Below are 15,853 nucleotides of genomic sequence, written 5' to 3' on the forward strand. Positions count from 1 at the left end.
TGACAACCCAAGACTTGGCTTGTCAACTTGAACTTCTGTTGCTCTGCCCACTAGAGGAGGAAGAGGAGGCGGCAGGCGCCTACCACAAGCTCTTTTGGGGTGTTGGAAGACAAGCTGCAGCTGGATCTGCAGAGCAAGCTAGCATCTATGTTGATATGCCCAAGCTGGTGGCCAGCGACCTCCCGAGCAGCCCGACTGCCTCTTCTCCTAAATTCCGAGGGAACTCCGGAGGCCCCCGGCCCACCAGGATCCGTCCAGCCTTTCCCCAGCTAATTTGGAGAAGTAGAGGACGCACTCATTTTTAGACTTACTTTTAGCCGAAGAGTGGAGAAAAAATCCTGCGGCATCTTTTCAAGGGCAGTTCTCAACCCGCCTCAGGTCAGTGTTTCTTATCGCGCTCCCTCCTCCCCAAACATTTAAACTTATGAGTTTTAAACAAGACTTATAAAATTGGGACATTCTTGATTATGTCCTTAGTCACGATTTGAAGTTTTGTAGTAATGTCTGGCTAGTCCAGGGAACCTCTGACTGGGTCTCCACATGTCCTTTATTGTACATGCCTGGCATTTTACCCTAGTCTTCTCCCCACACATTAAAGGTTGTGTGATCTTCATGTGACCCAAGCCTAGGAAATGTTTCCCAGCAAGGGGGTTCCCAAGACTGTGGACCGAGCACAGGTAGGAGAACCTCTCAGCTCTAAACCCAAACCTAAGAAAGTGATTTCAGGAGCAAATGCCAAGAACCAAAAGAAAGGCCAGGTATTTATGAAGAGGAGAGAATCGTTACCCCTGTGCTACCACTTTGTCCTGCATTTGAAGGCAGGGTCAGGGATAAGTCATCTAGCTTTATGCACTACTGCTGCTTCTTCCCTACCTTTCCAAAGACCAACTTCCTTCCAGATAAGGCCTTCTATGTAGCTGTTAGCTCTATTTGCATGGAAGTTGCATATAATTTGTCAAATACTGGAAACCAGAGCCTATTTTCTGTTGCTATGGCCTACCTGCTCAGCAAATAAAGAGCCACAAAGTAAAGAAAGTTAAGTGTGGAAAAAGTATAGCGAACAAAATCCAGCTTTTGTAATCCTAGAATCTGAGCTGAGAAAAAGCCTGAAACCTAGTCCATCTCTCACTGTGAGAGTCCACTACAATATCTAGTTATGTGCTGGAAAATATCTAGTGAGGGAAAGCTCACTATTCAGTTCCAACCTAATACATTTTTGGAAAACTAATTTTAAATAACATTTCATTTTGAGGCCAAATCAATCTCTTCATAACTTCCAGCTATGGATCCAACAGTTCTGTCCAACAGGGAAAAAATATGGGCAAACATCTAAAGCCAAAGAAACTTTTTCTTTTTAAAAGAAAAATTTTGTACTTAAGAGAAACTATTACAAGTTTAGTGCAAAGTAGGATCTCTCTATTATTGTAACTTCCCAGTACAGAAAAACTGTAATCATTTTGGCCAATTGGGAAAAATCCAGACTGTATTATTGAATATTTCAAAAGAAATTTTATTCTTCTAGTCTAACCTATGCTAATACATTTGCCACCTTCTAACAGATTTGCCTTTAATAAATGTTCTTGTGCAAAGTGCTTCAACATATAGCTCAGCAACTTATGCATAAGGACCTAATGTGTTTTGAGATCTTAAATGTACAAATATAAAAGAATCCTTGCCCTCAAGGAATTTACATTCTACTGCGGGAATACAACATGTACACATAAATACAAGGTGATTGGAGAGAATGAAAAAAAATTGGGGAGACTTTAGGGAAGACTTCTCAACCTACTTGCCACTTAAATGAGCCCTGACAAAATATAAGGCCATTGAGAGGCAGAAATTAAAGTATATTTCATGCATGCCTTTTCTGAAGGCAAAACTGGGAGAAAAAACCATCAAGTTTGGAAAACAAGTAGTCAACTTTTCCTAGAACATTGATTATGTTAAGTAAAATGTAAATAAAGCATGAGGTATGTTGGAACTAAATCATGGAAATACCTAATTAAGGTATTTTATTTTATCCTAGAGACAACAGAAAAATGAAGATTTTTGAGCATGAAAATTTTATGGCCAAACTTTAAGAAGATTATTTTGGCAGTTGTGTACAGAGTGAATTGGCTAATTAAATGAAATCAGGGAAATAATTAGAAATCTATTACAATAGTGAAAGCAAGAGTTATGGAGGTCTGAACTAGATTGGAAAGTAGGAAAAAAAGATTACCAAAAAATGTTATGGAGGTTGAATCTGCTTGAAAAGTTTGGGATATGCATAGCAAATCCAAGAATGAGACCTCATAAACATAAAGAAAGGAAGAAGGGTAAAGGGAGGGAGGAAAGGAGGAAGGAAGGAATAAAGGAAAGCTAAGCAACAGTAAATATTCTAAAGAGTCTGGTTACATGGTCTCAGGTAGCATATTATCACTAGGTATTTTTAGGTACCTATAAAGATAGATTAACTTTCATTTGTGGCCCCAAACCTCAAGAAAAAGCACAATGAAAATTATCCTATAAATGCACAGGGAAGTTAATAAGTCATCTTAAGTATTAGTAATATATAGTCCTATTTGGACCCTTAAGAGCCTTTTCATACTACATGCTCATAAATAAATGTGTCTTTACACAGCTACCAAATGATCTTCCTAATTCACAAGTCACTCCCTTACTTACAAAGTTCCATGACTAGCTCCCCATTACTTCTGGACAAAATATAATGCTGTCACGAAAATACAGACCTCTGATTTGGAAGTTCAAATGTTAGTTCTGTCACCCACTAAGCAATGACTATAATTTCTCTATTACTTAAGGTAAAATGTAGGGGTTGAATGAGATTACTTCTAATACCCTATCCAGCTCCAAATAATAGCTGACATTTATTTAGCATTAAGAGTTTTAAAGCACATTAAGTTTCTCCTCTTTCACTATTTCACACTTAAGAGGTGGCACTTCTTGCCAAGGCAAATCTTTATTGTATGTACAAGTGATTCCATTTCATCCCACCATCTCCAGATTTTCCCCATTCTCACTTATCTTCAATCTATTGACTGCATCTGTACCTCCTACAAACATACTCATTTCTCCTCCAACCTCAGAACTCCTTTAATCCATCCATCTCTAATTGCGAGCCTCTCATATCATTTTGTGGCTAAATTCCTTGAGAAAACCATCTACAATAGATGACTGCACTTACTTTGCTTCCTCTGCACTCTGGTTTCCAGCTTCATGATTCAACTAAAACTCCTCTCTAAAGTTACCAATGGATTTTTTAAATTGGCAAATCCAATGGTGTTTTCTCAATCCCGATATTTTTTGATCTTTTTCCAACCCTTGATACTGTCGTTCATTCTCTTCTCCAAGGTTTTCATGACACTGCACTTTTGGGTCTCCTTTCTGATCACTCCTCAGTTTTCACTGCAGGTTCTTCATCCAGGTCACATTAACCATGAGGGTTCTCTCCTCCCCTAAGAATCTCTCTTGCAACCTATTTCTTTTAAGTCATCTCACATTCACTATATCATGGATTTATTTATAATCTTAATGTGGTGAATCCTAAATCCATTTATTCAGCCCTAATCTCTCTTGACCTACATTCTTGCATCTCCAACTGCCTAGACATCTCAAAATGTCCCCTAAAAAATTTTCAACATGTCCCAAAACTGAATTCATTATCATTTATCCCCAAGCCCTCCCCATTCTACCCACCTATATTCTCTATGGTTGAGGGTAACTCCATCCTTTGCAATATTCAAACTCAAAACCTGGATGTCATTCTCCATTTCTCTCACTCACCCTCGTCAATCAATTAATTGCCACATCCCTTTAGATTTTTACAAACATTTGAAATCAAAACATCACCTTTACATGAACAAGGCTGGAAGTCTCATATAAAAAATATATACATACAAAATATCTTCAGGAAAGGCAAATCTCAGACTATTCTCTAGCATATTTTTCTAGAACATAAATCAACTGTTCTAGCTAACATTTCAAGAAAACATTTTATTAGAGAGCAACTTTTTAAAATTACCCTTCCACAGGTCTAATTTTCTCTATGTGTACTTTAGATTTTTCAAAACAAAAATGTGTGTGCAAGATACTGATACTATGTAAAACCCACAACAATGTCAGCATTAACTTGGACTGTACAGGCATGTATAGCAAGTATTCAGATATCATTTATTTGGTCCTTTAAAGGTACAGTATAGGAGTATTTGAGTTTTACAAAACATCAAATATAAATAACCTGAAACTGTAACAATACACAAAAATTTTTTGATGCTGACATACCAGGCAGTACAAGCTGAAAAATTGAGTAAATTAACATTGTTTTATAGTAATGTACATAGTGCCAGTTGATAGTTTAAAACAATTTTCAACACACAGCACTTGAAGCATCTTTGAATTCATCTCAGTTTAGTTGAAGATGTGAAAAACAATCAAATCTGAGCTAAAATATTTTTCCTAGCCAAAAATAAAGGTATAATATTTATAACCAGGGTATTAATTTTACTAAACCACAGTATTTTTAACTACTGAATTATACCTAAAGGTATTTACATAAAAAGCTGTAACATGCACTGTATTGTCTTTTATCTAATGACTGTTTAAGCAAATACTTCTCTTCAAGTATTTAAAAACTAAATTCCTACTACACTCAATATAGCATACTGGAATATTTCTAATGGTTCTACCCGAATGAATGTTTTATCAAGGAGAAAGACTCATTTTCAAGTCAGTGATGTGATTTTCCTTTGGAACAAAGGACATAAATAGTCTAGTTCTGGCCATTTAACACAAATGCCCAGATAACATAAGACAGTAAGAAAATGATGAACAGTTTATTTCCATTCAGTCTAATGCTATAATGTCATCTAGCTCTTCAGACTGTTCTGTTCGTGGCCTCTTTGCGTTGATATGGTCTTTATCGTCTAACTTTCTCTTCCGGGCTGAATCTTCCTCAGTGACATCAGCATTACTTGAAGAGCCTTCTTCATCTGAATCAACGATCAGCACATCATCTTGATCTTGAGCTTATTAAAAAAAAAAGTCACTTTTAAATACTAGTCTATGATGAACTATGCTTCCATGTGATTTTCACATTTCAAATTATTATTCTTGTAAAACTACTGCACTCTTCTCAGAGAGCAATGTGTCTTATTCAATTTTCAGTGAGAAATCGATCAAGGTCACAAAATTGGTTCATATTGTTTATCAAGAAAAAGCAAAATGCAATTTCAACTTAAGTATCTTAAGACATATACACAATTCAGATTTGAGTTTTACAATCCATTTTTAAGATTTCTGGAGTATGAGATCAAGAGTAGCTCTCCTAAAAAGTAATAAAAGATCCAGAATAAAGAATGTAAGACAAAGAAAAAGTAGCTCACTTTAATACTTGATTAAAAGCAGTTTGAAAATAACTAAGTATACAATGAAATAAAAGTTTCACTAAATCCAAGAAGCATATTCATATTCAACTCTAGAAAGGTCAAGAGATGTTATCATAATCTTAGGAAGCCCATGATATACAGAAATCCTTAGTCAATAATTAGGCTAAAATGACAACCTTCCGCCAACTCCAAACTTATTTATTCTTGTCAAGGGTACCACTATGATTCTCAGTCACACAAACTGTGAAAACATCAGTCATCTTAGATTATTTTCTCTAATTCAATCATTTCCTAAGTTCTCCTCCATCGTCTTCATTGTTCCCACTGTCATCACCAGAGATCAGATGACATACTACAATGACCTATACACATTGAACATCGAATAAATGTTATTGAAATGAACTTTTTTCCTCAGGAAAAAAAAAATAAACTTCCTAAACATAATTCTAACAAAACCACTTCTCCCTGGTTCCTTCAGTACTTCTCCACTTCATACCAAATGAAGTCTAAACTTCTCCAATTTGACATTCAAGGCCCCTCTAAAGTTTGGCTAGGCTAATTTTTACTATTCCTCTTTGTGCATTCTAAAGCTTCAGCCAGGCAAGACAATTCTCTACTTACCCATTATCCCCACAATTTCCCCAGTCTGTATATCTGCTCCCATTACTCCTCCTACTTGCAAAAACATTCCTTTCCTAGCCCCAACTCTCTACCCATCCATTAAAGCCGATCTCAAACTTGCTCAAACTCAGCTTTACCTGACCCTCTGCTCCACTCTCATATCCATAAATGATCTCTCTTTCATCAGGACTTTGTATATTTCTTTCACCACTCTTTATATTCTACCTTACATTGTAGTTGTGTCTTATTTCTCTTGCTACAGAGTAAACCCTATCAATGTTGTATTGTCCTATATATTTTCTACAATTTGTAAAATGCAATCTTTGACAAAATAGTCAATGAACATAACATTTCATAAAGTGAATGCAGAGCCTAAGCTAGTGAGGAAGATTTGTTCAAGATTCCACAGCACTACTGATACTTAAAAATGTCCTAATTCTGCATCTATAAATCATTTTTGCCAGATAAGTTTACCTTTGAATTTAGCCTATATAGATTGCTTGCTGTCTTGGAGAAAGGAGAGATAAAGGAAGAAGGAAAAAAAAATTTGGAACACAAAGTCTCACGACAATGAATATTGAAATTATCTTCACATGTATTTGGAAAAATAAAATACTACTGAGAATAAATTTACTTTTGTGTTCCAAAGACAGAAACTGAGAATGCCTCCTCTATGTACCAGCAAACATCAATAATTTATCCAGTTGTAAACTATCACTACTCACTTATGATTAAATTGCCGTCAAATGTTTCTGTGTCTTTCCCCAGACTCAAGTTCTTGATACCTCCCATATACAAAGTCCCATCTTAAAAACAAAAATAATTCCACACCTTCTGGCAATTAAACAGCATTTATTTCAGAAAACACCAAGAAAATCAAGCAGTCATAGAAAGTTTCCATGGTAGATTTTAAAATTGATAACCATTTCCCTCTTGAGAATTAAGTTTCATAACCAGGGAAGAGCACCTTTGACTTCATATCACCAAAGACAACAGCCTATATACTTAATGTGGCCTGGCAGATGTGATTGTAACTGCTGGAAACGCTGCCATCAATGAAAGTTTGTGGAGATGGGGAGTACTACTACAAAACTGGACTAGGACAAATGTCTCAAATTTCAAAGAGGAGAGACTGGTATCTGCCAATTAGAAACCAGGAAATAGGATGAAGATTCCTGGCAAAATTGTGGAATGTATTGTATTGAAAGGTTATAAAACAGGAAAAAGTGATCACAAAGTGCTAACATGGTTTCATTAAGAAATAATCTTATTTGCCTTTGTGATGTTAAAACTATATCACAGAAATATAAAATATAATTTAGTTAGATTTTTACAAAGTATTTGACAAAGCCTATACTACTATTCTTGTATAAAAGATGAAGAGATTTAGGCTAGACAATAGTTCTGGTTAGGTAAATTTTGATATTGTTGGTGAGGAATGAAGAGTGACCACTACTTCAATATCACCTAGAAAAGTCTCCAAAGAAGGATTCCAGGAATATGTGGTTTAAACCTGTGCTGGTTAAAACTTTTAAGATGACAAATGACAAAATTACCAAACCTGTAAATTACCTAAAATTGGAAGAGATTATTATATACAATGAAAGGCAGAATCTAAAAAGCTACTTATAGGCTAAAACATTGGGCCAAATTAAGTCAGACAGAATATAAAAGGGAAGATATAAAGTCTTATGCTTGAATTAAAAAGAAAAACAACCTAACATCACAAGAACAAAAAGGGGAGAAAGGTGTGACTAAACAGCAGTTTGAAAAAAAATGTAATGGCTTGGCGGGGAAGGAGGGGTGGGGGAAAGTGGAAGGTGGGGGAGGGGGGTGTGAATGTGACATGCTTCAACAGTAGACATAATATCCAAAAAGGCTAATGTTGTCTTGGGTTACATTATTAGAGAAAACGATATTCAGGTGTAAGTAATAAGTCTCACCATTGAATTCTGCCTTGATCAGAATTCTTATCCTAGAGAATTATGTTCACTTCAAGGTACCACATTTTTAAAACGGCATTGACAAACTGGAGAAGTGTAAGAGGATGGTGAAAAACTTTGAGTTCCTGGCAAATGAAGATTAGGTACAGGAACTGGGAATGTTTAACCCAGAGAAGACAAAATTTCAGGAAAACCTGATAGCTCTGTTCAAAATCTGAGAGGCTATTATGTGGAAGAATTAGACTTGTACCCTTATAAACACACTTTTAAAAGTATAGCTTGGCCTCTGGAGAGCAAAACTATGTAAAGAAACTGCAAAGAGGCAAAGTGATAATAAGGGAAAATTTCCTAACAAGAAAAAACATCCAAAAATGGAAAGGGTTACTTCAAAAAATAGTAGGTTACCCCTTCACTGAAGTTCTTCAAACAAAGGCTGAATAACCATTTGTACGGTATGTTTTAGAGGGGCTCCTTGTTCAATATGTATTGTTCTAGATGGCTGGAGATCCCCCTTCCAATTCTGAGATTCTGTGAAGTTATTTACCTGTTGATGTGGATGGCTGTGCCCCATCATCACTGCCATTACTGATGTTTTTAGCTGCTTGTTCTGCTTGCTTTGGCCCCACTTTTTCAGGGGCATCTCCAACAACTTCAAATTCCACATCTTTTTCTAGATCATCACTGTAAAAAAATTATATTTTAAAATAAAGGTAACAAACTGCCTTTTTACAAAAAACTCTCTGGTATGGCTGAGAAATGGAGTGGAGCACAGTAATCAGAGCTAATCAAATACTCTGGCATGCCCACGTTATTTATTTTTGAGAATTAGAATATAATAAAATACAAATAATCAAACTATACTGAGAATAAGATCTTTTAACTCTTCAGAAGGACTACAAGATTCCTTAAGTGAAGTTAAACATATCACATAAATAATAGTTCACATTTCTATAGCTCTGGGGTTTATTTTTTCCTCAAAGCAACCTGTTTAATAGATAGTTCATGATTAACATGCATCATAAAAAGTCATCGTGATCCAGTTAAATGCTTTATTTTAAACTTCCCGGTAACTATACTGAAAAGTTTCAATCCCAGGTAACAATGATATCAAAAACAAGAAACCAATCAGAAATAACTTAGTGAGATTTCCTCAATGCCTTTTTATAAAACCTCTGCCTCTCAGCTGTATTGTGAGCTGCTAGGCCTAGCCATGCCTATATCAAACTAGGATTATGATAAGCTATAGTCTCTTATAGATCATTGGGCTCTCCCTTTCCACTTAAACAAGGGAAGTATTTTTTTTTTTTTTTGGCATCTTGCCTATCACACTAACAAACGTTTTTTACTTCTAGAAAATTTATATAAACTACAATGATATTCTAGGTTGATCCCAATGACCAAAACTTGTATAATTCATATTTTTATAATGCTGAAACTAAATTTATAAGTAAAAATATTTCCCATTAAACATGAGCTATCATTACCTGCATCTTTTTTTTTTTTTGGGGGGGGGGTAGGGTTTTGGGGTTTTTTTTGCTAAGGTAAAGATCTGCATAAATTGAAATTCTGAATATAACTTTCTATTATGTTTGTGCCAAGAAATCAGTAGCTAACTGAGGCACAAGTGTATTGATGTTTTACAAGAACAATGAGATTTTTAAAAAGAAAACAACCTTTTCACTTAATTTAAATTATACATATTTATATGTTTATTTTAGAATAATAAAAATTCCTACCTATGGAGAACATTGATCAATAATGTATAATCCTGTAGGAAATCATCTGCTTGAAGCCTGCTGCCATTTCTAATTCCAAATTCTGACAACTTCTTATGATTATTAGCTAGAAAATTGATAGAATTCAAATAATAAAATGCATGATCCTTCTATAACATGAAATACATTTTAAATAAACTGTACCCAATTAAAGATGACCAAATTCAAACTATGTTTAACCCTTTTACACCAAATTGACACCACCATCTGAAAAGTGACAACTCCTTTTATAGGACTTTTGCAAAAAAATCTTACATTTCAAACAGAAATAATTCCCTTGACTTAGTATCTATGCCATTATGTCACAATTTTAATCATCACCCTAGGATTAGAAATAAGAATGTATCAATAAGAATAAGCAAACAAACTGTGGTCCAGGCAGAGTTTACAACTGCAACTCTGGCTTCATTAATTTTATGTCCTATTAAGACAGTCAGATCATACATAGTTATGTAGTCACCACACATAAACCAATGCTGCTGAAACTTTCAACACTAAAAGAGGACTTCTGTTAAATCCAAAGAAACTTTACAAGTTTTTTCTGGATTCCAATGTCTAATACAAAATTATATTCAAAGCAAGTCCTCAAATCCTTGATGAAAGAAATAATACTGCCTTAACAATTCTCCAAATAAATAAGAAAAGCTAATATATATAATGAATACCTTCTGTTTCTCCCTCTTCTGAAGATATGAGGATGGTTCCTTTGCCATCTTCAATCTGTACATCTGGTGCTACCATAGCAAATTTTTCTTTCACTATCTAAAAAGGAAAAAGATTCATGCCACTAACATACTTTGAATCAACAAAACCCTGCAGAATTATTTTTCAGTAGCACCATTTTCCTTCTCTTTTCCAATATGGCCTTTTATTCTGCATCACAGCAGATGTTTTAAAATTTAGTCTTATAAAATGATTTTAAGTTATATAGGATTTATTAAATGCTCTACTACATACTTATCATGAGAACTCTCATTTCTTTAAATCTAAATCAGTCCCATTCTAAAATGGATATTATTCAATTTTGAGACAATATGAAAACATTCTTAAAATTTGTCATTCTTTAAAATGAGGAAGATGGGGGCCAGAAAAACTAAATGTCTTATATCCAAGATTGTTATGGGCCAGAATTTGAAACAAGGTGGTAAGTCACTGGAGTTGATAGAAACAATGCTTATGTACTTGGTTCACACCTTTGGAGTTCACACTTTTGGGAGAGTTCACACATTAGAGTTCACACCTTTAAGAGATCATATATAAGGAACTCCCACAAGCCAACTGGAGACTTTTGGGAGATTCACAAGTCACAGTTCCCACAAGCCCACTCTCTCGGAGGAGGAGTCAGATCCATTCGATATTCCACCATTGTACTGGCTGGACGCTTTGGATTCAGAGGGAGCTGGAGGCTGAAGCTGGCAAAGGCAAAGGACAAGCAACAAGAGCTCTTGGAACCAAGGAAAGCTAACCAGGCTATTTTGAAGGAGACAATAAAGGACTGAACTTTTAATTCTTGGCTGCATTTGAAGTGATTATTACACTGAACTGAAACTAAGGCTGCCTCCAGAAGCTCCCCAAAGAAATCTGCTCCCAGAGAACGATTACATATTTAGAAAAAAGTAGATAGGTAGCAAAGGCAGGTCTTGAACCCAGAACCTCAGAATCCAAATCCAGTCCTTTTTAAATACCATTCTTCATAGATGATATGACCAGATCCTCAATTATCAATAAAACAAAAGCATTAGTATTTTCTAGTAGTGAATAAATACACTTTTAACAAATATAGGTTTAACATTTAGGTTTTGATTCAAGAGAAATTCTTGTTGTTTGAAGACAATTATAGTGCATGCAGTGCCTTTCTAGTTTTTATACCTGGGCACTTAGATCATGATTTTAACAATAATAAGGACAAAAGGGAGTTTGGAATTTTTTGAAAAGGAAAAAGAAAGTAGTAGCACTAGGATATCTCCAAAATTTAATACAGTAGTCAAAGATTGCATTTGATAAAGAAAAACTTTCATTATACTCACCTTATCCTGTAATGTAAGGACTGTGACTTTATGGACATTCAATTTCACTGTTACCTCAGGCTTGCTGGCACAAACATAACAATTAGGGTTGGGAGGATCCAATGCACAGGGCACAAGTAGTTTCTTTCTTGGATTTGGCTGTTTGTTCAAAAAGATCTTGGGGGCAACATACCCACAAAAGAAATTAGAAATAGAAGATATGACTTCAGAAACAAAACTTGAAAATCTTATCTATAACTCACCGTTCTACACTGATCTATTTTTCCTGATAAAATTTTCAAACCTTCTAGGACTATCAGCCCAGCAATCACCGCATTAGTGGTAGCTATTGCAGGAATGATATTTCCAGCCATAGCTGAAAAAATAAGATAAATGTTTACAAAAAAAACTTTTTTTTAAAGTTTACTTAAAATATATTTTTAAAAAAACAAAAAAGCTTTAAAGATGAAGGTGATTTGACCCAGGAATAAGGAAAGTAAAGCTTACATTTGATATCAAATCTGCTCTTCATATTCATACTGAAAATATGCATCCTGAGGTTTGCTGCAGATGTAACAAAATCCATTGCTGATGGATCATCCTGCCAATAATTCAAGAGAAAAAAAAATCTTTAAAGATTAAAGGTACTCACTCTATAATAAACACTCAGAAAATAACATTTTTTAGATTTTTAAAATTATTTTCAGCCAGGCCAATTTTTTTTTCACTTGTGTACACCATAAATTTTATTACTGAACATTTGTCCACAAAAAATGTTTTTTGTGAGAAAAAATCTACAACAACTTGTATTTACTCAGATTCTCAAAGCACTTTCATCACAACAACCCTGCAAATCAGACAGTACACGTTATACCCATTTTAAAACTATTGTGATACTTGAGAGGAAAAGTGCTTTATAAATACTTTTCAGCTGTATCTGACTCTGTTATCCCATTTGGGTTTTTGTTTTTGGTTTTGGTTTTTTTTTTTGGACAAAGAAGCTGAAGTATTTTGCTATTTTCTCCAGCTCATTTTGCAGATAAGGAAAGTGAGGTAAACAGGATTTAAGTGACTTGCCCAGAGTCACACAGCTACTAAATGTCTGAGGCCAGATTTGAACTCAGGAAGATGATTATCCACTACCCACTGCACCTTCTAGCTGCCCAATCATTGTTAATAACCATTCATTTGCATTCAAGAAAAAACAAAAATCTGATAAATTTCCCAATTTATCCGACATATGACTTATTGGCATTAAAATGCCTCCCTAATAAATCCCCAATGTGGCTAATATTACTTCAAAAGAGCAGCTCTATAATTAAAACATATTCTCAGTATGTTAACTACTGCATTTTCTCAACTAACCTTGTCCCATATGAGTTCTGCACCATCGCCTTTCTCAGCAAGGTGAACTCTCAAGGTTTCAATACTCTTTGAAAAAAGACGTGCATAGCTTTTGACATCCAGAACCTGTTGGTCTTTTAAACCTAATGTGGATTCGTTTTGTTGATCTCCTATATTTATTTCTTCAAATAGAGGGGGGGGAAAAGATAATATTAACTTGGGCATAATTCTTTATCAAATATCACCATTAGCATGCTTACCATTGTTTGTACTAAGTAAATTAAACAGAAGCAATTCCTGAACATTAGGAACATAATATCAAAATAGAAAATAATATAATTAATTTTTAGAGAAGAAATCATAAGGAATAAGGTTGATTTAATTACATTAAAAATCAAACAAATTTAATCAAGATAAAAATATCTATTTGGGGAAAATATTTCCAAGAGCCATAATATAAAAACTAAACATTTAAAATTCCTGAAATTACAAATATTTAAGGACAATTCTCCTGGATCAATCACTACTGAATAAAGTTTCAAATATATGTAGAATTGACAAAAGGGAAATATATATTACTAAAATAATCATAGAAAAATGATCACTCTCATTAATGTTCAGAGAAATGCAAAACTCAAGTGCTGTGGTTATCACTTCATATCCACAGAATAAGTGGCAAAGTGAAAAAGGCAAAAGTAAGAAATTATTAAAACCTAATCCTTATAGATTTGACAATGGAACTGCAGTGATAAAAAAAATTTTTTTTGAAAGAAATAAGGAAACACAAAGATAATCACACACTTAGATCTTCTGATCCCTTTATTGTAAAGAAGGCCTACATGACAATAAAGATATAAAAAGATCTGTTCAAAACTATATCTAGGCATTATTTGTAATAGCAAAAGAACTAGAAATGACATATATATCTATGTTAATGAATAGTTGCATAAACTATGATATATCAACATAACAGAATGACAATGAAAATGATAAATATGAAGAATATTTTTACAATTCTGAAAGATTTATAGCTAGTTATTCACAACAATAAAGCAGAAACAGGAGAATAATAATTCACACTGGCTAGGACTATAAATCAACATCTTATGGCTCTATAACTATCAGAATTGCCTTCCCTCCGCTGGTACAGATCCCAAAACCACCATGAATTGAGCAAACAGTCTTCCAAAGTTTCTTTGGCCAAAATAATTTGTCAGTCAAGCCAATCTGGTAATAAGGTGCTACAAATCTAGATAAGCTGGTCAATGAATAACAGAAACACGTTCTATTACCAGACTGTACTGAAAACATTTTTAAATTGGATTTGCTAGGTGTACTTTGCTAGCAATATCTCTGAAAAACCCAAACACCAAAGCTATATAAAAGAAAAAATGTATTTTTAAAAAACATCTTTCCAAACACTCAAGAGTCATCCTCAACTCCCTGTAATTTTTTTTATCTCATACACCGCCAAGTTTTAGCGTCTCCCTTACAGTGATCACTTCTCTCCATTCACAAGGAAAAACACAGGGCCTGTCAAAGACCTTTAAAATTTCTTACCTGAACCACTGACAACAGCATTCTCATTAGTACACCTGCCTCAAGTTTCTCCCTATTCCATCCACCAAAGTGAAATTTTAGATGATTTGTGTTTTCTCAAGGCAAGTGAAAAAACAGCAAAAAATTAATCATATAAAATAAGTTTTTTAAAAAGTGCAAGGAAGCTACTTTCCAAGAAAATAAAATAACCATTTATAAGATGGGTAAAATAGTAATAATAATATTAATGATTAAATGATAGTAGCACACACTATTACTGGGTCTGAATCCCAAGGAAATCATAAAGGGAAAAGGACCCACATGTGCAAAAATATCTGTAGCAGTTCTTTTTGTGGTTGCAAAGAATTGGAAAATTAGTAGATGCCCATCAATTGGGGAATGGCTAAACAAGTTGTGATATATGAAGGTAATAGAATATTATTGTTCTATAAAAAATGATGTACAAGCTCATTTTAGAAAGGCCTGGAAAGATTTACATTAACTAATGCTGAGCTTAACAAACAGAACTAGGAATATATTGTACACACTATCAGCAAGAAAATGCAATGATCAACTATGAAAGACTTTATTCTTCTCAGCAGATCAGTGATGTAAAGCAATCCCAATGGATTTTGGATAGAAAATGCAATCTGCATCCAGATAAAGAACTCTAGAGATTGAATGCAAATCAACACATGCTATGTTACTTTTATTTTTCTGCTTTATTTTTTCTCTCATGGTTTTCCCCTTTTGTTCTATTTTTCTCTCCCTACATGATTCACAGAACAATGAGCACTAAAAAGGAATAAGTTAAATAATGATTAAAAAAAATCACAAATCTCAAAAACCCAACTCTCCTTTCAAAGCACAATAATGAAAAGCTAGTTAGGAGACACAAGCTCAAGAATGAATATATGTCAGAAAAGTCCTAAGTGAAGACAAGGCGAGAACTACTTCCCTGCAAAAGCAGTTGTGGTCACTATTAAAAAAAAAAAAAAAGTCAATGTAACTGTTAGGCATTAAAAATATGTGCAAGGTAACAATACTATAATGTAACTCACCACATACAACTTCTCAACCTTACCCCTGATTAGAGTATGAAATGCCAGACAAGCATTTTAAAATAATCAAAGTACAACACATATAATTAACAAAAATTATTTAAATGATAAATTCAAATAGGTCTTCACATTCATACTTCATACTTCAAAAAGTCAATGTTCTGCAACTTGTAAAAA

At 34.2% G+C, this 15,853-nt stretch overlaps 1 protein-coding gene across 1 annotated transcript in view; it reads right to left on the minus strand.

The window, feature by feature from the left end:
* Nucleotides 1-4,150: 4,150 nt before the first annotated feature.
* Nucleotides 4,151-15,853, minus strand: part of UBA2 (ubiquitin like modifier activating enzyme 2) — a 30,170-nt gene continuing 18,467 nt past the window's right edge. Inside the window, exons 10-17 of the mRNA XM_051979717.1 lie at nt 13,098-13,258; nt 12,240-12,333; nt 11,996-12,108; nt 11,754-11,909; nt 10,392-10,488; nt 9,688-9,793; nt 8,496-8,632; nt 4,151-5,027 (exon numbers count right to left, since the gene is read on the minus strand). Coding sequence (XP_051835677.1) covers nt 4,846-5,027; nt 8,496-8,632; nt 9,688-9,793; nt 10,392-10,488; nt 11,754-11,909; nt 11,996-12,108; nt 12,240-12,333; nt 13,098-13,258 — 1,046 coding nt within the window. The 3' untranslated portion in view covers nt 4,151-4,845. The remainder of the gene's footprint in view (nt 5,028-8,495; nt 8,633-9,687; nt 9,794-10,391; nt 10,489-11,753; nt 11,910-11,995; nt 12,109-12,239; nt 12,334-13,097; nt 13,259-15,853) is intronic.

This window comes from Antechinus flavipes, chromosome 2, assembly GCF_016432865.1.
Source record: "Antechinus flavipes isolate AdamAnt ecotype Samford, QLD, Australia chromosome 2, AdamAnt_v2, whole genome shotgun sequence".
NCBI lineage: Eukaryota > Metazoa > Chordata > Mammalia > Dasyuromorphia > Dasyuridae > Antechinus > Antechinus flavipes.